Below are 22,618 nucleotides of genomic sequence, written 5' to 3'. Positions count from 1 at the left end.
ATTGAAAATTATCTTGCCCGAAAACGAGAATACGGTAAATCTTAAAAGTGCCTCTTTCATTGTAATTGTGCATTTACATGAAGGTTTGACTATTCAATCACAAATAAAGTCTCGGTTGCTTTTTGGCGAGAGTTTCACTTTAAGCTTCAGTCAATGACCAACCCCGTTGCCAGAATAAAGAAGAACTGCATCTTTACGTTGTGCTGATACTCCGGTCTCCACGCAAAAAACCTTTCGTTTTATCATGGCTTAAAATACGTATTCTGGTTGCCACAAACACGGCTGGAGATGGTCAAACTTCTCGTCATACATATCTGCAGGTTTTGGTCACCAGAAATACAGCTGGAGAGGTCAGCTCGCCTTACAAATAACCACTGGTGTCACGTTTACAAACGGCACAATGCAAACTCGAACTGCACTCACCTGTTTGACTCTTTGTCAGGCCCAGAACATGAACCCGGGTCTCTGGAGAGAAAGTCCAGTGTTTGTCAAACAACCCCCGACTCGGACCTGTCGTGCTCTATTTACACTGCACCAGAGGGTCTCGCCTGAGGGATAACTACAGCGTCAACCTCAAATTGCGGTGAGTGAGAATATGCTGCAGCAACACACGACATGCATGATGTAGGTTGTGAGTTCTGGTCTCTGGTGCCACAGTCCTCCACCTCTACCGTACCCAGGCAGCAATAATCTGGAGAAAAAAGCATCTTAGTGGAATATGAACGAATCTTGTGGGAGATGGAGCTGTCCAGTCCGATCAGTCTGAGGCACTTTACCTTGAAATTCTCCATTTCTGCCGCTGGCCGGTCGAGGTCGAAGACTGCCAGGATTTGAAAATGAATACTATGGAGCCCTCGAATCAAACCGCTCCCTTAATATTTTATAAATCCATGCTGTCTGCTTATACAGCAGCCCGGCCGGGTTTAACTCATACCTGACCGGACCAGATTAACCCGCTGATCAAAGATTTTAATACTTAGAATCCTGTGATAATCAATTATTCTTTTATATGTTTTCAACGTATGATGTCATAATGACCAAAGAAATGCAATGTATTGATTTCAGCTTCAGCACCTCGAATGACATCATTAGAAATAGAGTTCTCTCTATCGATCTTTTCTCAGGAGGATTTCAATGCGTTTTGATCATTAATTAGTGACACATTGCTAATTAGTGCTGCACCGTTCAGTCTGTCATGGTGTTCGTCTGCTGTAGAGCTCTGATTAACTCTATTATCAGAACCAGCCAGCGCTCTCTGACGTCCATAAAGAGGACATTAAATTGGACCTTTTATATAATAATTATTCTTTTATGTTAGATTTAAAACTCATCGTGCAGAGTTCATGATAGAGATGTGCACAGTGAAACATCGTGATGATGATGACATATTTAACGCTGGAAGGAGGACATTGGTTACTCTGTTTTTCTGCAGATGAGCTGCTGGTTTAAGTTGATTACCAGCTCACCTCTGAAGTCATCGTGTTTTCCCGTCTGTTGCCGATAACGACCTCAGACTGCCTCCCCTCACCGGTGATCGAGCACACAGATGAACCGTCGCATCGAAGCGTCCTCATCGTCTCACTGCTTCTGTTATATTCAACTTCTGAAGCTTGAAGCAAAGTTAGCTGGCTAGCTGAACAGAGGAAGCTAAACTGAGAACACAAATAATGCTGCAACACTGCAAAACATCAATATTTCATTGTCTTTGGTTTGTTTAACTGAGCAGGAATAATATACAGGACATGGAGAGGTGACGTTAATGTATCGACCAGCAGCGACGACGTCTTTTTAATTTCTCTCCCACATGTCACGCCAACACAAACAACTCTTACTTTACAGCAACTCAGGAGGGACACACTACTGCTTGTGCTCTGTGGCGAGAGGCTAATTCAAATCACGATGTCACGATGGTGCAGAGCTCCGTCATGCACGACTACCGGGCATCGACAAGGGACCTCAGGAGGGCGAGGAAGAGGTGGTGGTGGGGTTATTAAAGCCGGCAAAGCTGCCAAACGACCAACCACAGCTGGAGTCACACAGCTGGATGTTTTTGAGGACATTTCCAGCTGTTGTTGTGGAGACAAAAGCAGGTGTTTTTAGAGGAGAACTGGGAGAACTTTCCTTCTGTGATCGTGACGACCAAATCAGGTATTTTAAGCCCAACCAGAGCGGCGTGACAGGACAGAAACAGAAAATTCAACCTAAACAGACGTAAAGAAACGTTCAGTTTTAACGCAAGCCGATGTTACTCAGCCATCGTTCATTCTGCTGTGATATATTCTGTGTGTTGGTGTTGAGGATCCCCTTGAAAACGTGAAAACGGTCCATCTCGACGGGGGTTTCATCCGTTTTCAAACACTTTGTCGAGTTGTGATCGCGGCGGCTTCATCACAGACGCAAAACAGTCGAATCAAACGAACCCATCGGAGCTCGCTTTCGTTCTTCTTCTGGCTCTCTGCTGGAGATCCGCTCGCTGCTGTCAGTCATCCTGCCGCCTCAGAGATTAACGTGGAATAAAGACTGAATGCAGCTGGCTCCCACTACAGAGTCCCTGTTTTGTTTTTTTTTTGCTCATTAACGAGTTACACAGATGCTAATTGTTGCTGTATGTTTGAATCAGTCATGCTGTCAGCTCTGGTGATGTGTCCTCAATTGCAGCCAGCATGCACGCTCTCATGCCATGCTGTCTTTGCGCGCGTGCGTTGAGCGCGTGCGTGCGCGTGCGTGCGTGTCTTCTCCCTCAAGCCTACATCACTGTAACACACACACACACACACACCAGTCCCACCTCCCCATACCCCAAACTACAGTGAAGCCCATTCAACCGATTCTCCGCAGTGCTGGAAGAGCAGAGTGAAGTAAAGAAGGAGAAGGAGGAGTGAAAGAGGGGGAGAGAGAGAAAAGAGGGGAGTACGGGGAAACACGCAAAAGAGAGAGAGGGAGGGAGAGAGAGGGGCGAGAGCAGGAGAGGGAGGGAGAGAGAGAGAGAGAGAGAGAGAGGGAGAGAGAGAGAGAGAGAAGGCGAAAACTGCGATTTTGGTGTTGAGGCTTCCCAGTGCGCACAGATCTCTCCTCGGCTGCACCGTCCGAGCAGCTCTCCGCTCCGCAGGGTGAGTAAAAGCTTCTGCTGCCTCATTTTTTTTCTAACTGCGCCTCAACCAGAAAACCTCTTCATTCCCTCACCACTCCTCCTCCTCTCCTCCTCTCCTCCTCTCCCGCCGCACATCTGCCTCGGAGCCGCTCGCACTCTTTGGCTTCTTGCTGGGAGGAGAGGCGAGCTCCGCGTTCTTCTTCTTCTTCTGGCTGCGCACGTTTCAGGACTTTCTGCTCATCGTGCATGTGGCTCAGTGTGTTGACATGCGACCCAGCCTCGATCCTCCTCCGTGACATGATGATAATAATAATAATAATAATGATAATAATAATGATAATATAGGAAAAAGAGAAAGGCAGGGATGTTGTGTAAGAGAGGAGGAGGAGGAGGAGAAGTCTCCCTGCTCCTCGCTCGCTGTGAGGAGGGAGGAGATGTGCGCTGGGATTTTTTCTTGTGTGTGTGTGTGTGTGTGTGTGTGTGTGTGTTGACAGCTGCTGATGAGTGTGTCTGCACGGCCTGTTAGCGGAGGAATGTACTGTACAGTGATTAGTGTGGCGCATTTGGAGGCAGCGCGCTGAAACACCGTACAGTTCATACAGAGTCTGGAGAGGAGCTCAGTACAGCCGCTTCACTCCCAGCGGCGCGTGGAGGGGAGGAGGGAGGGAGGGATGGAGGGAGGAGGAGGAGGAGGAAGAGGAGGAGGGTGGGGGGGCAAAGTGTGTGTGGATGATGTGATTGTGTCATTACAGTATATATGTGTGTGTGTGTCAGATAGAAAGAGAGGAGAGAGGATAGGGAGGAGACACCGGACTGAGGCAAACGTGTGTGAGGGTGAGACAGAGTGTGTGTGTGTGTGTGTGTGTGTGTGTGTGTGTCTGTGTGTGTGTGTGTGTGTGTGTGTGCTCTAAAAACTCCTGGCTCCTTCTCGGGGAACCCATCCTGTGATACTGTTCCAGCAGACTGCAGCACTTCTTATTGGGTCCATCTTTCTCTCTCTTTACTTGCATACATATGCAAAGTGTGTGTGTGTGTGTGTGTGTGTGTGAGACGGGGGAAGAAGCTCCTTGTTTTTCTTTTTCATTCTCCACCTATTTTCCCAGCCTGCATCTGGTGATAACTGTGAACCGGTGTGTTCGCTGCTGCTGCTGCTGCTGCTGTTGTAAGAAAGAGGAAGGATGATCTGCAGAGACGTTCCTCCGGTGCAGCGTACGATGACACAACAGCTGTATATACTGTCATAAATTATGTTGGTTTGTTGGTTGGTTTGTCAGCATGATTACACAATGACAGATTTCCATGAATCTTGGCTGGAGGACGGGTCACGGGCCAGAATAAACCCCATCAACCTTTGGTGTGGATCCCCGAATTTACATCTCGCTTTCTGTAAAATTGCAGGATAAATGATGAAAGAATCAGATGTGTTTAGGTGGCTGGTGTCTCTGAGTTGTGGGTATAAATTATAGTTAAGCAGTTATAGTGTGGTTTAAAATTTAGAGTGCCACTGAGTCGGAGGGGTCTGTTGAGCCTCGGCGGAGGTATACGCTCTGCTGCGTGCCATCTAAGATATACTTTATATCAAGAGGACTCACATCTCCACCAATCATCAGATAGCCTACGCTCAATACGCCTCCTCTGATTTATTGATATAAAATGTGACAAACTAGAATTTCACAGGATAAATGACTGTGAAGTGTTATGAAAATGTAAATTTAATGAAAAGTCTCAATAAGCTCTCAAAGAATCATGCATTAATAATGCTGACATCGTCGGTACGGCCTCGACGTTTTATGAAAATCAGTAAATTTATGCACATTTTCATCCATTAGTGTTTTATGCAAATGTTTGTAATTGTGTTTAAGCGACAGGTGAAGCTAATTCTCCCGTCGTGCCGTTATCTTAGTGTAGAAGAGGCGAGTGTGCGATGAGTTGACGTAGTTGAAGGAGCAACATGTTCAACTCAAAATGTTGGAGAAGAAATAAAATGTGGAGCACGCGATGGAAGCCTGGTGTTTATGCTTTATTAGTTTAAGAAAGGTTTCAGTCATTTTTCATTTTGAGTGTTTCTGTGGACGCTCAACTCGCGTTTCATCTACGTCGTGATTCATCTGCTTCATGCGTCCGTCTGTTTATCACGATGACTTCACCTTCAGCCAGTGTGTGAAAGCTTCAGCATTCAGCATTGTGGTTCGATGTCGGGCAGAGTTGGTCCCAGTGGGGCTGCGAGATGGTTTACATGTACGTTTTTTCACTTTAGCATTAAATTTGGTGCAGTGGCCGTGATTGGTGGAGTTGAGTAATCCATATAGTGGCTTTCAAAACATGTTTGGATCCATCAAAGCTTTTCCAACGACCCCCCAGTGTAGCAGTCAAATTTAGCCATGTACAGTTTGTACAACTCAACGATTTCGCAGCAGAGGTGGATTTCATCGTTCGATGTTGAGGTTCAGTTCCTGTCGGTCAGTTCGGCAGGAAGAATCGTTTATAGCGTTCGTTCAGTCGCGTTTAGCGGTGAATCATGTAACGCACAGTTCTCAGCTCCTCGTTCTCAAACGATCGTGCTAACGGTCAACATAACACTGTAGTTCGAGGCAAATACACAGCTGCAACTTCAAGATTATGTGTACTTTTAGACAACACAACAGTGGATAATGTGTATATTCACCTTGACATTAAATTGATTAAATGTATTAAAGGTAAGCCGAGAGTGACCGACTGACTGAACGAGAACGACGAGCTACGAACGAAATTAAATGGGGTTTTTTTTCATGGAAACCGTTGCTATGCTTTCCTGTTTCTCATTGGCTAAAATTGGATGACAGTTTCCTAAACTCAGCATCTGATTGGCTGGCTCTCAGTCCTCTTCATCATTCTGATAACTAAACAGTGAACAACACAGCGACTCGTCTGTGAGAACGAACGAACGAACAAGAGAGAAGTGAAACGTGGAATCAGGTCAGTTCGTTTGCGTTAAAGAGTCGTTCCTTCAAACTGATTCGTTCGCACACGAGCCATCTTTAATATTCAGGACTTGTAGTAAAGCGTATGTTATCCATTGAGAAAAGGAAACCACATCTCAAACTCAGCTGGTGAAGAGGTGACCTTAGAAGAAGTGGGTGCAGCCGGAACAGGAATAGCAAGCTAAGGTTTGTCATTGTTGAGAAGCTTTCCCTTGGAAATGCTTTGCACCGTCGCCATTTGCAATACAAAGATATAAAAACACTTTGCTTTAAGTGTATGTCCGAGAGAACAAACCATCAGTGATTGGTGTCGGCCCCCAAACAAAAAGACAATCCGACACAATCAACGATCCAATCCAACAAAAAGACCGCCGCTGTCTGAGAAGAGAACACACAGATCACTTCTGGGCTTTTTCTTGAAAATAAAACCTCCTTTTCTGTCCTGCTTTTCATTGTCAGTACTTTCTTTTTGCTACAGCTGAAGAATAAAGCTGCAGAAAACGCACAATGACAACAAAAGTACAATTATGGAGATGTAGTAAACCGCAAACCGAGGTGGAATTAGTCAAGGTTGGTTGAGGGGGAAAGCGGGCTTCCGTTTAAGACCCATTCTGAAAATGCAGCAGAATACGCCTCGTATTAATAATTAGTTCCTCTTGACAGTCTGAGTGTGAGTGTGAAAGCTCAGAACCCCCATCACAGTGGGTCAGAAGGTTCTGATAAAACATGCAAACATTTAGTCGACTGCAGAGCTGTGCACAGATCCGAACGCCGCTTGTGTAAGACGTGAGGTATCATCGTGGTCAGATGGCGCGCAGCCCTCTGAGGTGAAGGGATATGAATCACACGCTAACTTCAGTTGTTTAAACGGCTGATTGATGGTGTGAGTCAGCGACAGCGGCAGGGTCAGCGCTTCATTTCCCACTCGGGTTACTCGAGGTACTGCGAAGTCCTTGAGATACATTTGTCCAGCGGAGAGACGACAACACGGCTCCGCTGTCATGTTGATTCAGCAACAGGGGGATTTGTTTTTTAAGCAAATGAAAGTAGTTTTAGTTGAACTCGTGAAGGCTGCTGAGGTTGAAGTACTTTCTGGATTCAGGGGTTCAGAATGAAACAACTAAATCTAGAGACAGTCGAAGGCAGAGACACAAAGCCCGTCACCGCCGTCTCCCGCTGGCTGCCTCTCCGATCTCTCTCCAAGAGCTGTGTGTTTTGCATCTCAACACAATTGTTGTCTCAGCACAATTAATCCTACAAATGAGGAGAAGGGAACACACCTTCCTGCAGTATCTCCTCAGAGGCTTTCATGATGTTCCCTTCGGCTTCTCATGCAAAAGGTGACAAAAGTAGTTGTGTGAGGAGTGTAAAAAGGTTGTAAAACATAAGTAAACAATGATTCATAACAGAGATAATCCAGTTTGATGCATGTCGACTCCAGGAACCCTACGTGGCGACCCTCAACACTGTTCATACTGCTCTTTATATGCACATCTTTCGGACACGTAGCGTTGATTTCTGAGAACGTGCACGACAAATGCTCCAAACTGACCCAGGATACGTGTGGCAGCCATCATGCGTACGTGAACGCGTCATCAAAAGCAAATATATTTTGAGCCCAAGTCATCAAATTTGGTGGTTGACCCAATCCAATCATCATGATAAACAAATGATGGCGATGTCCGTTTCTGAGAACCACTGATGTGTTGGAACTTTACGTTCTTTCTGTTATATTCAAGCTCAATTTTCATTTTTATGTCGTCACAATGCTGTTCTTATGCTCTGGTTATCTTTAGGCACAAAAGCCACTTGGTCATGGTTAGAAAAACATCTTGTTTCGGCTTAAAATAACTGGTTCTGTCGCTACAAACGCGGCTGGAGATGTCATCTCAAAAAATGTCTTCTCAAAAATATCTGCTTCACCCTGATCGTCCAGCGGTCTCACACCTACAAATGTCTAAACGCCATCTTTAACATTGGTCTCTGGCTTGGCAGCCATCACCAGCACGTTTCCCTCGACATAAAACCCGATATTAATGAATCTGATTGTGTCAGAGTTCTGCAGAAATGTTGAAATGTTGTTAAAAACAAACAGTATTCAAAATCTGCGACAGCCCAGCTCACATTCACATCTTGAGTCGGTTCCTTTTAGGTCAAAGCGGAGAATCTAAAAAAAATCAAAGCATTCAAGCTGTTTTTTCTCTGGCAGGCAAACATCCTAGAGATGGAAGCTTCCCTCCCAGCAGCAGAGATATATTTTCAGTGTTGGGCTCAGGCACAGTTAAGGACGATTCCCCCTCCGGCCGAAACCAGACGTGACCTCAAATTACACAACATTCAAACTGAGTGAAGGTGAATGAAGCCGTGTGTGTGTGTGTGTGTGTGAGAGGCTTTTTATGAATCCTGCACATGAACAGACGTGTAGGATGTGTCACACTTAACACTTCCTGCTTCCAGCCAGCCAGCCGTGCTGCATGTGTGTGTGACGTACAGTATGTGCGTACGTACAAGGACTTTCCTCTGTTTTTGGGCCAAGGTCTTTCCCTGTAAGCTCCCGCTCCCCTTCCTCCTCTCGCCTCCTTTATTCTCCGACTGTATCTCTGCTTATCGCTCCCTCTATTTTATCTCCTCAGCACATTAACACACAGTCTATCGCAGGCATTCCCTCCTTTCTCTGTGTGTGTGTGTGTGTGTGTGTTTTCTTACGCGCCGCATAAGCTAATTATCTTTATCAGTCCAGCAGTCGTTCCACAGACTACAGGACGAGGGGTTTGTTTCCCAAAGCTTTCATCGTCTTAAGTACTCGCTTTGAGGAACGAGAGTCTTCCGGCGGCTCCCGGCGAACGCGAGCGTGGTTCAGTTCCCGTCTGGAGAATTTGATGCTATTTTTAAGAACGATAACTTGTTTTTTTTGGGGGTGTTTTAGAGCTAAATGTCCTTCAATTCTTCGTTCTCTGCTTGTCCTTTCTTTCCTTACCAACTTAACTGCTTTCAGCATCATAATCCCTTTTTCTTATGTGTCATGGCGTTCGCCGTCCTTCTTTTCTTCCTTCCTCATTCCCTCTTACAAATGATTTTCGGGGTTATCTAATCCAGCACATGCATTTGACCTCATGCCCCTCCTCTCTCCATCTTTTTTTTTACTCCCTTTAATCATCCCCTCCTGCACGACTCCATTCCATTCTTCCCGTCTTTAAATATCCATCTCTCTCCTCCTGCCAGTTGGCGCGAGCCTCTCGCTGCTGACAGAGGGACATATTGCCTTCTCAACAGAAAACAACCCCTCCCCATCACCTCCCCCCAACGCGAGCAAGCTAACCTGGGAACGCCATCTGTGGACCCCCGCCCGGCACCATGGGACGCGTAGTTTTCGTGAGGCTCAGCAGTCGCTCTGCCTCGCTCCATATTGACCCGCCGTCGCTGCCGAGTCTTTCATCTCCGTTTCGTCTGATTCACCTTTTGAATCTTCGCCACTTCTTAATTTTAAGGAGCCAAGATTTTTGAAAAACCATCTTGGAGTGCATATGGTATAGCTGGTTTCCTCGAAGTCGCAGGAAATATTCATATTAAATATTGATCCATATTAATGGATGAAAACTTGGCCTCTTTGGAGCGGAGCAAAGATTTTAGAGATACTGGGATCATGAGTCAAAAGTTGAATTCTCGGAAACTCTTTCCAGCTGAGCAAACAAATCCAAACTACTGAGGAGAGCAGACGAGAGAAATAATTATATTTATTTTTCTGAGACTTCTGACTACTCAAACATCTGAACTGTCTCCTCCTCACATTTTAAAAACAGCCTCGTTACTTTAGTTTGATGCATTTGAGGGGAATTATTTGTATTTGGCGTCACGCACGGCACGGCAGACGTAAGAAGAGGGAGACTGGAATGTGGAGAAAAGAGATTTCTGATTTTCTCTCTTTGTTGCTGCTCGGGACGCTTTACCAACCCAACATGTGTCTATGTGACGTCCTGGGAATGAGGCTCAACAACCAACTGTCTTTGTGGTGCGTTCAGGAACAGCTGGGACAAATCCTACTGATTCTACCTTTAACTTTAATAGTCCTTGAGTTCTATTAATATGACGTGAGCTTCAGTTAGCTTTGACCACAAATGAGAGCCTGGACTCTATTACTTTTATTATTCTTTATTGTGCATCTGTGCTTCTGAAGAGCTTAGAGAACCAAGAAACACATACATGTTTTTAATTTTAGCAGAATTGAGAGTCTTCAAGTCGGACCACTTCACTCATTGTGAGCTGATCAAGATGAAACATGTCGTGGGGGCCTTTAATGAAAAGACAAAGTTTGTTTAATATGTCCAGATCTCATATGAATCCTTCATGTTTTATCAGATTACTAGTTTAATTCCGTCCACATTGTTCTTCAGTTACAATTGTGTCATTTTTCATTAAGTGAGACGTAGAATTATCCAACGCAGACCCGTCACAATAATCACCAGTGAAGAGGCTTGTTGATGGGAGATAAAAACCATCTCTCCGACTATATACCGCACAATGGGCTCTTTATTAAGTAAATGGCCTATTTCCGGAAATTAATTCATACGTGCAAAGCTCCTGATTAAGGAAACTTATTATCACTCCCACTCTGACACCCCTGCTTTAGTGCCTTAATTAGCAACGCACACTCATTCATTAAGTTGGACTTCATTGAGGATGCTTTTAAGCCTCCAATAAAAATTAAACAGAATTAATAATAGATCCAAATAAAAAATTGAAATCGTGCAGGGGGGCGGGGACGGGACGATCGTGTCGAGCCTGTTGTGTTGTAATGAAGAGGCGGATTAAATTTAACCCCGCGGCGACGTTCAGTTTTTTTCACTTTTGGAGACTTTTGTGCTGGAGGGGCGGAGACGGCGGGTGAACGGCGCTTCAGGTTCTGCGATTATGTAAAGTCATTAAATGTTCCGTTTTATAGTCATTCAACAGAGGAAACAGACACACATTCAGAGTTTGACGTAAAACGAGATGACAGGCAGCGGCGGGAATAAAGATATAATCAGCGGCGGTGTGCGTTCGCCCTGCTGAAGTGCCTCTGAGCGAGAAAAATAAGCACTGTTATCTCAAGAAAATGCAGCACTGGAGCTGACCTCAACCTCCGACCTCCCCCTTCCCTCCTTGCCTCCAGGAGAACAGCTAATCAGAGTCCTTTTATGCAAAGTCTTACCACTTAGTAGCCATCTTAGCGACGCCCAAAGCTGTTATTATCGGGCTTAGCAAGACCAGGACCCCGTCGGAATACATAGAGAGAGAGCTGTAAGTTCATGTTCACTGGTCATCGTGAATCTGAGTGAAAAACAACATAATTTTGCCGCAAAATTAGATTTAAAACACTTTTTTCCTCACAGCTTGTACTGCTGCTACTCACACATGATGCATTCAGGTGCGCTCTTAAACATCTGGAGATGGGAGTTTGATAATCGGCGCCAACTGCTGGACACTAGTTTCGGTGCACGTTCCTTTGTTTACCAGGCTTTGGCCACGTTTAGGTCTTTAGTTTTTCAAACCTTATTCTGACAGTCTGAGTCAGGCGGCGAACATCATTTGATTCAGGAGAACCTCAGATGTCAGTTTGGTTCATTTAAAGTCACAGTTATACATTTGGTTTGTCTGAGAATGGAAGAATTTACTAGAATCTTCTGTGAAATCAGACAGAAGCTCCAGAAATTAAACTTCCATGTGCATTCTTTGTCGATATCTGAACTTTCCTCAGCAAGTTTCACTGATTTATTACACGACCATGTGGACATTTTTCACTGAAAATCAGGTGTAATCCTATATTTCATCTACCGACCACATACGTGTGTTTGGAAGCAACGTGTGATCCAGTACCTCGACTACGACCAGCGCCAGTTGGCCCAGATAGAAAGAAATTGATGAACACGGTGGCACGATCACGTTCACTACGGAGCCCCTGAATGTCCAAACAACATGAGGTTTCTAAAGCGTGTGGACAGGATTAGTGGTGCAAAACGTTATTGAACATTTTAGAATAATAGCTATTTTATCAGCTGTCTGGGTCTGTGAGGGTTAATGTTGGAATCACCTCACCTTTTCTTGGTCGCACTCACCTGGTCCAAACTCCTGAATCTCAACTGTGAACAACAACACGATTGGCTGATATGTTTCCCAGCTGAGATGAAGCAGACGATTGGGTCCTTGGGCGGGATATGTGTCTTACAATGGCTTAAAAAGTCTCTGAGCGTGTGACAGAAGAGTGTAAACACCAGATGTTTGCTTCTTAAAATATAAAATACGGACTGAGGTCTCCTGTGTTGGAGTCAGCAGCTTTGTTGAACTAACTCTCCACCCCAGAAACACTTCACGAGAGTCAACAATCACTTTGTTCCACCTTGTTTTGTTCCGACAGTGCCGAGTCTCCACACCGTACAGAAACTGGGTCAACAGAACCATCAGGAGGGGACGTTTTGAAAGACACTCATGTGTAAAACACCCAAAAAAAGAAAGAGGCCTGAAGAGAGAGAGATGAATGAGTAGCAGAGGCAGCGTGTGTGTGTGTGTGTTGGGTGTCGTGAGGATTTCAGCACCGCGGCGGTGGACAGCTCCTCGGCCTGCTGCTCGTTGCAGAGACGCGTTTTCACGACTGTCCATTTAGTTTGTTGGTTTGTTAGCTGGATAACACAAAAACTACAAGACGGATTTTCACGAAACTTGGGTTGTAGATGTGTTTGAGGCCAGAGTAGACCCCAGTGATGTTTGGTCCAGGATCCAGGATCTCAGGGAGTAACACAGGGATCTGAATGATGTCTTGTAGGTTTCACTGAGTTAGTGCAATGTGATCCGGATGTAAGAGGGACTGTTGTGCGCCGGTGGCGGGACGCGCTGACATAAAGTCCCTTGAAATGCCAAAAATAGCTCCTCATCCGCCCCTTTTCTCCTCCCTTCTTTCATTTCATTTAACTTCATCCTCTCATCCCATTTCCTTCTTTTTTCCTCGGCCTGCTGCTCGTTGCAGAAACGTGTTTTCACGACTGTCCATTTATTTTGTTGGTTTGTCTGCCAGATAACACAAAAACTACAAGACGGATTTTCACGAAACTTGGGTTGTAGATGTGTTTGAGGCCAGAGTAGACCCCAGTGATGTTTAGTCCAGGATCCAGGATCTCAGGGAGTAACACAGGGATCTGAATGATGTCTAGTAGGTTTCACTGAGTTAGTGCAATGTGATCCGGATGTAAGAGGGACTGTTGTGCGCCGGTGGCGGGACGCGCTGACATAAAGTCCCTTGAAATGCCAAAAATAGCTCCTCATCTGCCCCTTTTCTCCTCCCTTCTTTCATTTCATTTACCTTCATCCTCTCATCCCATTTCCTTCTTTTTTCCTCGGCCTGCTGCTCTTTGCAGAGACGCGTTTTCACGACTGTCCTTTTAGTTTGTTGGTTTGTTAGCTGGATAACACAAAAACTACAAGACGGATTTTCACGAAACTTGGGTTGTAGATGTGTTTGAGGCCAGAGTAGACCCCAGTGATGTTTGGTCCAGGATCCAGGATCTCAGGGAGTAACACAGGGATCTGAATGATGTCTTGTAGGTTTCACTGAGTTAGTGCAATGTGATCCGGATGTAAGAGGGACTGTTGTGCGCCGGTGGCGGGACGCGCTGACATAAAGTCCCTTGAAATGCCAAAAATAGCTCCTCATCTGCCCCTTTTCTCCTCCCTTCTTTCATTTCATTTACCTTCATCCTCTCATCCCATTTCCTTCTTTTTTCCTCGGCCTGCTGCTCTTTGCAGAGACGCGTTTTCACGACTGTCCTTTTAGTTTGTTGGTTTGTTAGCTGGATAACACAAAAACTACAAGACGGATTTTCACGAAACTTGGGTTGTAGATGTGTTTGAGGCCAGAGTAGACCCCAGTGATGTTTGGTCCAGGATCCAGGATCTCAGGGAGTAACACAGGGATCTGAATGATGTCTTGTAGGTTTCACTGAGTTAGTGCAATGTGATCCGGATGTAAGAGGGACTGTTGTGCGCCGGTGGCGGGACGCGCTGACATAAAGTCCCTTGAAATGCCAAAAATAGCTCCTCATCCGCCCCTTTTCTCCTCCCTTCTTTCATTTCATTTAACTTCATCCTCTCATCCCATTTCCTTCTTTTTTCCTCGGCCTGCTGCTCGTTGCAGAAACGTGTTTTCACGACTGTCCATTTATTTTGTTGGTTTGTCTGCCAGATAACACAAAAACTACAAGACGGATTTTCACGAAACTTGGGTTGTAGATGTGTTTGAGTCCAGAGTAGACCCCAGTGATGTTTGGTCCAGGATCCAGGATCTCAGGGAGTAACAGAGGGATCTGAATGATGTCTAGTAGGTTTCACTGAGTTAGTGCAATGTGATCCGGATGTAAGAGGGACTGTTGTGCACCGGTGGAGGGACGCGCTGACATAAAGTCCCTTGAAATGCCCAAAATAGCTCCTCATCCACCCCTTTTCTCCTCCCTTCTTTCATTTCGTTTACCTTCATCCTCTCGTCCCATTTCCTTCTTTTTTCCTAATTTCCTTTCCTTCCTTTCTGCTTCCCACGTCCCTCCACACCCTTTATTTATCCACACTCCCTTCCTAAATCCTTCACCAATTCTCTCGCTGATCTCCTCTCCTCCTTTACTCCCTCAGTCATCCCATCTCTTCTCACCTCCTTTCACCCCAATTTTTTTTCCCATTTCACTCTCCACTTTCTCATTCCTTCCCCCCTCTCTTCTCCCCTAATCCTTCCCGGCGAGCGCTCACCTTCTCTTCTCCTCTACTTTTTCCCCCTCACTCCTTCCTCCTCCCCACATCATTACCTCTGTCTGTTTGTTCCTAAGCACCGGCGCTCCGTTCATCTGTAATTCATTACATCGCCTCTGCTCCCGGACACTCCCAGCACACACGCACAGTTAGTTAGCGGCTGGTGCGACCTGGGAATTGTGGTTTACGTTCTCAAGGCTTAAACTACAAAGAGAACCTCATCCCGGCCCATTTGTTGTTAGCTATCTCAGCAAACACAGGCCTGCCTCAGTGTGTGTGTGTGTGTGTGTGTGTGTGTGTGTGTGCGCTGACCCATTACAACAGTTCTTGTCCTCCAAACCCACATTTTTCTTCAGCCTCCCGTCTCTCATTAGTCACGAAGCCACAGCTCTAAGAATAACTCATTTATAAAAAAAACAGACTGGACCTGGACTGGAGATTATTTTCTGTGTTTGTTTCCCTCGAACATGCCGAGTCAAACGTTCTGTGATTTCACAAAAAAGATAAAGCTGGAACAAGAAAACTGGGAGCGGGTCAACCAAACACATTTTAATAAGTGACAGTCTCTGCAAGAAACTGAGAGAGACTATTGGAACTAATTAAGTATCAGATGGACCAAAAAACTTACCAGCAATTAGTTACAAGACTTTTTACTTTCCCTGATCCGAATCAAGTCGCTGTCGAACCTTAAACTAACCAACCCACAAAGGTTTGAGATGTAAGGGAACTTAATTACTGTCAAAAAGTCAGAATATGTCCTAATATGTGAACTGTTTGCCCACTGACAGTCGGAGAAATGTCTCAGTATTGAGGTAAAGTTTTTAATTTTGAATCAGCGGGCCATCACTAGCCTCAGGTGAAGCTCAAATGAAATTTATTTTGTGATTTCTAATTGAAAAATATCCATTTTGATTAACTGAAATCTCAGTGGAAAGGCCAGATAAAGACTCCGGCTGTCGGTAACTAACACGTCAACACGGCCTCAGTACCGACCCATCAGACTTTCAAAATAAAGCTTGCAGACATGTTCTGATTTTTACGCTCCCTTATGTCTCGAACGTTTGTGGTTTGGTTAGGTTAAGGTTCACAAACTTATTGGTTAGGACCAGGGAAAAAACATCCTTTTTATTTTTGTTAAAAAAAAAATAGTCTTGTAAATCACGTAACGTAACTTCCGTCGCTTATGTAACATAACGTAAAAACAAATCACTGAATTCTTGGGGTGCAGGTCAGAACAGGCTACCTTTTAATTACACTTTACATGTATTAAGTTAAAATGTAATTTGTTTGTAGGTCCTGTCTCGATGATTCACAGTGTGCTGATGATATGACTTTGACTTGTTTAGAGAAAAACACTTCAACTCTGATTATGTGTTCAACAGTTTGAAAACTTTAAAGCCTTTTTCTCCTCATAGTCGCTGCTTCTGTAATCTCTTCTCTCCGTCTTCAGTTTATAGTCCAGTGATTAAAAGAACAACTGGATCTCAGTATTTAACGTCCACAGTGTCCTTCAGCGACTCTGAGACTTCTGTTTGTGAAAGTGAAGAGACGCAGCGTGAGCAGCGCTATGTGAGAGACAGTTATCTGAGTCCTGCAGGTCCTCGTCTCCGTCTCCTCTCGTCTGAGGACGGATTTGTGTGTTTTGACTCAGCGGCGTCTCGCGTTGAGCCTTGACATTTCCAGCGCTAAGACTGATGCTTATTTACACGAGCCGAGCACAAATCACCTTTGTCTCAGCGGGAGGATGTGACTTTCCTGCAGCGCTGACGTCTGACGTCTTTCGGTGACGTCTGCGTGTTTGACTCTGGAGAAAGTCACCGCTCTCTGTTTCCTCCTCAGGGCCAACTTGTGAAACTCTGAATGATCTGCTGCTGTTCTGATATATTTGGGGGGATTGGCCCCCTGCTTTAAAATTCATGTGTTGCCTGAAAAGATAATACAAGTTGTACCGTCTGGCGCCACACACACACATTCCCCTCTTACTGGTTTTAAATATTTATAACTCATCCACTTGCTCAGGTTTTGCAGATTTATTCATGGTCTTTGGTCGAGGTCAGACCAGAAACTTCAAATATTTCCAGGACCTTGTGTCGGGGATCAGGCCTTCGCTCATACTCGAGTATTTGCACGTAATGCCACCACGCTCCTGACGTGTCCGCCGTTATCTCCGCGCGGGGTTTCGATTGGCCGGGGATCTACTCGAGGCGAGAGGTGTTTCACCGCCGCTATCAAAGATCGGTACCGTGTGACTCATGTGTGAGCGAGCGGATCGTCTCTGACACCGCTGAATGTGCTCTGCAGCGTTTTCGCCCGAGCGATGAGGTCACCGCTCGCTCCTGCCTGACAGCGACTTTCTTTTGCGCTTCTTATCTGCTCGGCTCTGATCTTGTCTGCTGAGTTCATTTTGTTCCCGGCGCTTTTCTCTTATCGGCCCCTCGCTCCTCCTCTCTGTCGGCCTCATAAACACCATTTTTAAAAGTCACTGAACCTCCTTCAACGTCCTGCTGTAAATGTCACGTATCTGTGCTGAAACACAATCGTCAGTCTGCCTGTAAATATGATTTAAAAGCTAAATATGTATACTTAAATATGTGTTCACAGATATGTACATTTCTGTGCACATCATTGCGACCTCATGACCTCCTCTGCTGTTTATTTATATAATCTCTGCATCCTTTCACTCACGTCTCATACTTAATGCGATCGCTTTCGACATCAGTCCCTCGTTACAGTAAGACAGTTTGAATTATGATGACACAGAGTGAGTTTACTGTTTGTTATTGATGATAATATTAATGTATATCCACATTTCTGTTGCCTGACAGCAGCTTCGCTCCTTTATAAATCATTTAAGTTTCAACCTGAAGCAGTGACGCAGTTTCTCCGACTGATCGAGTTCGGCTCTAGATCAGAAGACAAGTTTTTTAAAATGTAAATTAATTAACACACAGACGTATTGGAGCAGATTTCTTCACTGTGTATCTTCTTAAAGCCTTATAAAGTCACAAACTGGACAAACTGGACAAATCTGCAACTGAGTTTAGATGATAAAAGGATCAAACGTTGTGTTTTCTCTCACAGTTCACACAAATATACAAAACAAAGATTTAATATGATTTAAAAGCTAAATATGTATACTTTAATATGTGTTCACAGATATGTACATTTCTGTGCACATCATCGACGATCTCATGACCTCCTCTGCTGTTTATTTATATAATCTCTCCGTTCTTTCACTCACGTCTCATGCTTAATGTGATCGCTTTCGACATCAGTCCCTCGTTACAGTAAGACAGTTTGAATTATGATGACACAGAGTGAGTTTACTGTTTGTTATTGATGATAATATTGATGTATATCCACATTTCTGTTGCCTGACAGCAGCTTCGCTCCTTTATAAATCATTTAAGTTTCAACCTGAAGTAGTGACGCAGTTTCTCCGACTGATCGAGTTCAGCTCTAGATCAGAAGACAAGTTTATTAAAATGTAAATTAATTAACACACAGACGTATTTGAAAAGCCCTTTTCACTGTGTATCTTCTTAAAGCTTTATGAAGTCACATCCTGGACAAACGAGACAAATCTGCAACTGAGTTTAGATGATAAAAAGGATCGAACGTTGTGTTTTCTCTCACAGTTCACACAAAAAATACAAAACAAGGTTATTTACATGGAAAAGATCGTCGCAGTGACATAAAATGAAGGATTACAGTTTTGAAATGGGTTCAATCTTTTTTTAAAGGACAGAAATATTGGAAGGTATGTTTAAAGAAAGCTTGTGAAAGGTGTTGTTGTCTACAGACGTCACATAAAATCTGCCCTAAAATCTTCAACAAATAAAGATTTCTCAACTTTGAGTCTCATCTGTTGTCACACGTTCAGCTTCAGCTTCATTTCTTCCTCTCCTGTTGGTGCGTGCAGGTCGTTATTATTCCAGGTGAGCGACCTGCACTTTCTGTTCAGTGTGTGTGTGTGTGTGTGCGTGCGTGTGTGTGTGTGTGTGTGTGTGTGTGTGTGTGTGCGGTCAGCTCTCCAGCAGTGTGGAAGCGAAGCAGGCGTGAAACATCACAGAGACCACAGCCCGCTGAATGTGACCTCCATTTTGACTGGATGGATGAGACTCTGTGTGTGTGCGTGTGTGTGTGTGTGTGTGTGTGTGTGTGTGTGTGTGTGTGTGTGGATGTTTCTCAGTGTGTCAACAGCTGATATGATGCTCAGCAGAGGCAGCGGAGGCGTTTCTGCCACCTAGTGAGCGTCAGACTGCACTGCATGTTCCCTGCAGGTCTGATGAGCTTCACACCAGGGTTCATTCACAATTTGTTCATTTTAATGAAGCATGCCAACCTGTACATATTACATTTGAATGTTTCTCCCATCTTCCAGGCTTAATTAGATTTGTTTTAATCTTTATTGCACTATCGACCCCTCACAGGATCGTATATGTTGGACCACCTAATGAAGGTCTTCTCTCTGACCTCTGCATCCTTTTGTTTGACCGTTCGTTAGCTAATGATGCTCATCTCTGCCTTCATTAATCATATTAGAGACAACTTCCTGCTGAAGGTTAGGCCTGAGCTGACTAAATACTGACTTCATTACTGTAGATTTTTATCAGGTATCTGTACTTTACTTGAGTATCTCTTTGACTTTTCCTCTCCACATCTGAACGCAAATATCTGAACTTTCTCCTCCTCGCATTTTCAAAACAGCCTTGTTACTTTAATTTGGTGCATTTGAGGTGAATTATTCTTATTTGGCGTCACGCACGGCAGACGTAAGAAGCCGTAAACAGACAGAGAGGGAGACTGGAATGTGGAGAAAAGGCGTGTTAGTGTCTCGTATCTGCAGAGAGTTTCTGATTTTCTCTCTTTGTTGCTGCTCGGGACGCTTTACCAACCCAACATGTGTCTATTTGACGTCCTGGGAATGAGACTCAACAATCAACTGTCTTTGTGGTGCGTTCAGGAACAGCTGGGACAAATCCTACTGATTCTACCTTTAACTTTAATAGTCTTTGAATTCTATTAATATGACGTGAGCTTCAGTTAGCTTTGACCACAAATGTCCTTCAGAGGGAGACTTTTTACTCTGAAACTCGTATGAAGAGGCTGTTCAGCGCTCTTCTACTTTAAAATGAGTCGAGTTGAGTTTTGTATTTTCAGCATGAAGACGTTCCGTTGAGTCCGAGATCGTTCCCTCCTGTCTTCTTTCATCTCTTCTCCTGTTCAATACAACATACATATTTAACAGCTCCAGTCAATGAAAGTCAAGAAAGATTTCAATCAAAAAGCCCGTCGGCCTTGTTTTCCCTGCCTCTGTGATCTGCTGCTGCATATTTTAAAACGTATAAATCAATGATTTGAATCGATCTGTGTCCGTCCTCGCATCATCTCTCTGATCCTGAAACAAACCGGACTCTCTCCTCTCTGCTGTCGTCACTTTCTGTCTTCTGGTTACTGAAAATAATTCCCACTGATGTTCTGTCGTCGTCTTCAGCGTGACACCTGACAGGTACGCCTTCTTCTTTCTGTCTCTCCTCAGATGAGTTCGTTCAGCACGAGGGCTCTGACGCTGCTCTCGTCGATCTTCGGGGCGTGCGGTCTGCTGTTGGTCGGCGTCGCCGTCTCCACCGACTACTGGCTGCTGATGGAGGAGGGCATCGTCCTGCAGCAGAACCAGACCACCGAGGTCAAGATGGCGCTGCACTCCGGCCTGTGGAGGGTCTGCTTCGTGGCAGGTCGGGAACTAATCAATTTTATGTTATTTGTATTGTATTTGTGGTTACGACTCTGACCCCTGACCTCAACAACAGATCTGATGTTTTAAACACAAAGACGATGAAGACGCGGTCTGATTTCACCGGTTAGACATCCTGCAGCCCTAAAAACAAAAAGAGAAAGAGGTTTTCATTCACGCCTGCGTTCAGCCGGGTCGGACAGCACGGATACAAATAACCGTCCTCGCCGCAGTGGCTGTCTCTGTGTCTCGGGTCATGATGGCGTCGCTCTGGGGAGGCGGCCATGTTTGTGTTTCCCTGTCGTCTGACGCCTGGTACAAAAGGTCAGGGGAGGAAAACGCTGGTGGCATTTGGAACGGGCTCTCAGAGTGTGTGTGTGTGTGTGTGTGTGTGTGCGTGTGTGTGTGTGTAAGTGAGTGTGTGTGTGAGTGTGAGTGTGTGTGTGTGTGTGTGTGTGTGTGAGTGAGAGAGAGAGAGATAAAAAGAAAAATGGTGTTTGTCTGTACATGTATGCATCAATTTGTTGACATGTTTTTGTGTTTATATGGATGTTGATTTTGCGTGCGTGTGTGTGTGTGTGTGTGTGCGTGTGTGTGTGTGTGTGTGCGTGTGTGTGCGTGTGTGTGTGTGTGCGTGTGTGTGTGTGTGTGCGCGTGTGTGTGCGTGCGTGCGTGTGTGCGTGCGTGTGTGCGTGCGTGTGTGTGTGTGCGTGCGTGTGTGCGTGCGTGTGTGTGTGTGCGTGTGTGTGTGCGTGTGTGTGTGCGTGTGTGTGTGTGTGTGCGTGCGTGTGTGTGTGTGCGTGTGTGTGTGTGTGTGTGTGTGCGTGTGTGTGTGTGCGTGTGTGTGTGTGCGTGAGGTTAATCGTCCTGTGTGTTTTCAGCCCCTCCGTCTCTCGGCTCAGACCTTGTTTTCTCTCGACCCTCCCGACCTCCATCTGTCTCTACCTCTAATTCACTTTCTCTTCCACTTCCACTCCCTCTCCGCCTCGCTCGTTCTCTCTCTTCATCATCCCTCTCGTCTCTCGTCTCTCGCCTCTCGTTTCCATTCGTCCTTTTTTTCTGAGCCTCTCTGTTTGTTTGTTTGTTTGTCTCCGTCTCAGTCTGTCTGTCTGTCCTTTATCTGTGTTTCTGGTTTGTTTGTGGGTTTACTCTGTGTTTCCTCTTTGCACGCTCACATTTCCATATTGCTTTTGACCCGAGCTGAACCCTCCTCCCTCTCATCGCTCTGCTTTTCGTTCTCTCTCAGTTCACTCTCTCTTTTCTCTCTTTTCTCTCTCTCCCTCTCTCTCTCAGGACCGGAGAAGGGCAGATGTGTGGCGTCAGAGTATTTCACCGAGCCAGAGATAGAGATCACCACAGAGAACACGGCCAACATCCTCAGTAAGTCACAGCCACACAGAATGAATCATATTCACCAACGCTGATTCAACCTATTTCCACTGATAGACGACGATGTTAATGAACTCTTAGATGCATGTAGGAGTTAAAGGAACAGTTCATCCAAACCTGAAATAATCCAGTCATCACCTCCTCACCTGCACGTGTGAAGCTTCGCAGTCCTGCAGAACAGAGCTGCAGCATTCTAGCTGGAGACTCTAACATGTAAATGTAATAACATACAATAAAATGGCTCCATGAAGCTGAATCAACGTCTCCTGAAGCCCAGAGATGCCAGATTGATTTGAAAAGACGAATCAAATCAGCCATTGTAAAACGAGTCCTGAGATACTGAAGTTGTTTCAGGAGAACGCTGCGACTCTGTGCTGCCGTGAAGATTCAGACTTTACGTCAGTAAACGTGTTGAGTGAAAAATTACTGAACTCGACAGAAAATGACAGAATGTTCCCTTAAATGTTTCCATATGTGATATACAGAATATCTGAAAATGTAACGTTCATATTGAATGTCTTTGTTTTGTTTGTATCCTTCAGCTTTACATTTTACCTTCATTGTTTGCAGCTAAATAATGTCGTCAAACTACACAGCTTAATGTTAACAGCTTCATGTATTTATGCAGTGAAAGTTAAAAAGGTGCAAAATCAAACTTATATAAACTGTGAAGAAGAA

General features: G+C 44.9%; 1 protein-coding gene across 1 annotated transcript in view; it reads left to right on the top strand.

Moving 5' to 3' along the window:
* Window positions 1-2,768: 2,768 nt before the first annotated feature.
* The window catches only part of cacng7a (calcium channel, voltage-dependent, gamma subunit 7a), a 39,161-nt gene continuing 19,311 nt past the window's right edge, over window positions 2,769-22,618 (top strand). Inside the window, exons 1-3 of the mRNA XM_030413061.1 lie at window positions 2,769-3,110; window positions 20,357-20,552; window positions 21,845-21,931. Coding sequence (XP_030268921.1) covers window positions 20,357-20,552; window positions 21,845-21,931 — 283 coding nt within the window. The 5' untranslated portion in view covers window positions 2,769-3,110. The remainder of the gene's footprint in view (window positions 3,111-20,356; window positions 20,553-21,844; window positions 21,932-22,618) is intronic.

The sequence above is a fragment of the Sparus aurata genome, chromosome 3, assembly GCF_900880675.1.
Source record: "Sparus aurata chromosome 3, fSpaAur1.1, whole genome shotgun sequence".
Taxonomy (NCBI): Eukaryota; Metazoa; Chordata; class Actinopteri; order Spariformes; family Sparidae; genus Sparus; species Sparus aurata.
The sequence above is the reverse complement of the archived record's forward strand: the minus strand, read 5'-3'. Positions and strand labels throughout refer to the sequence as shown.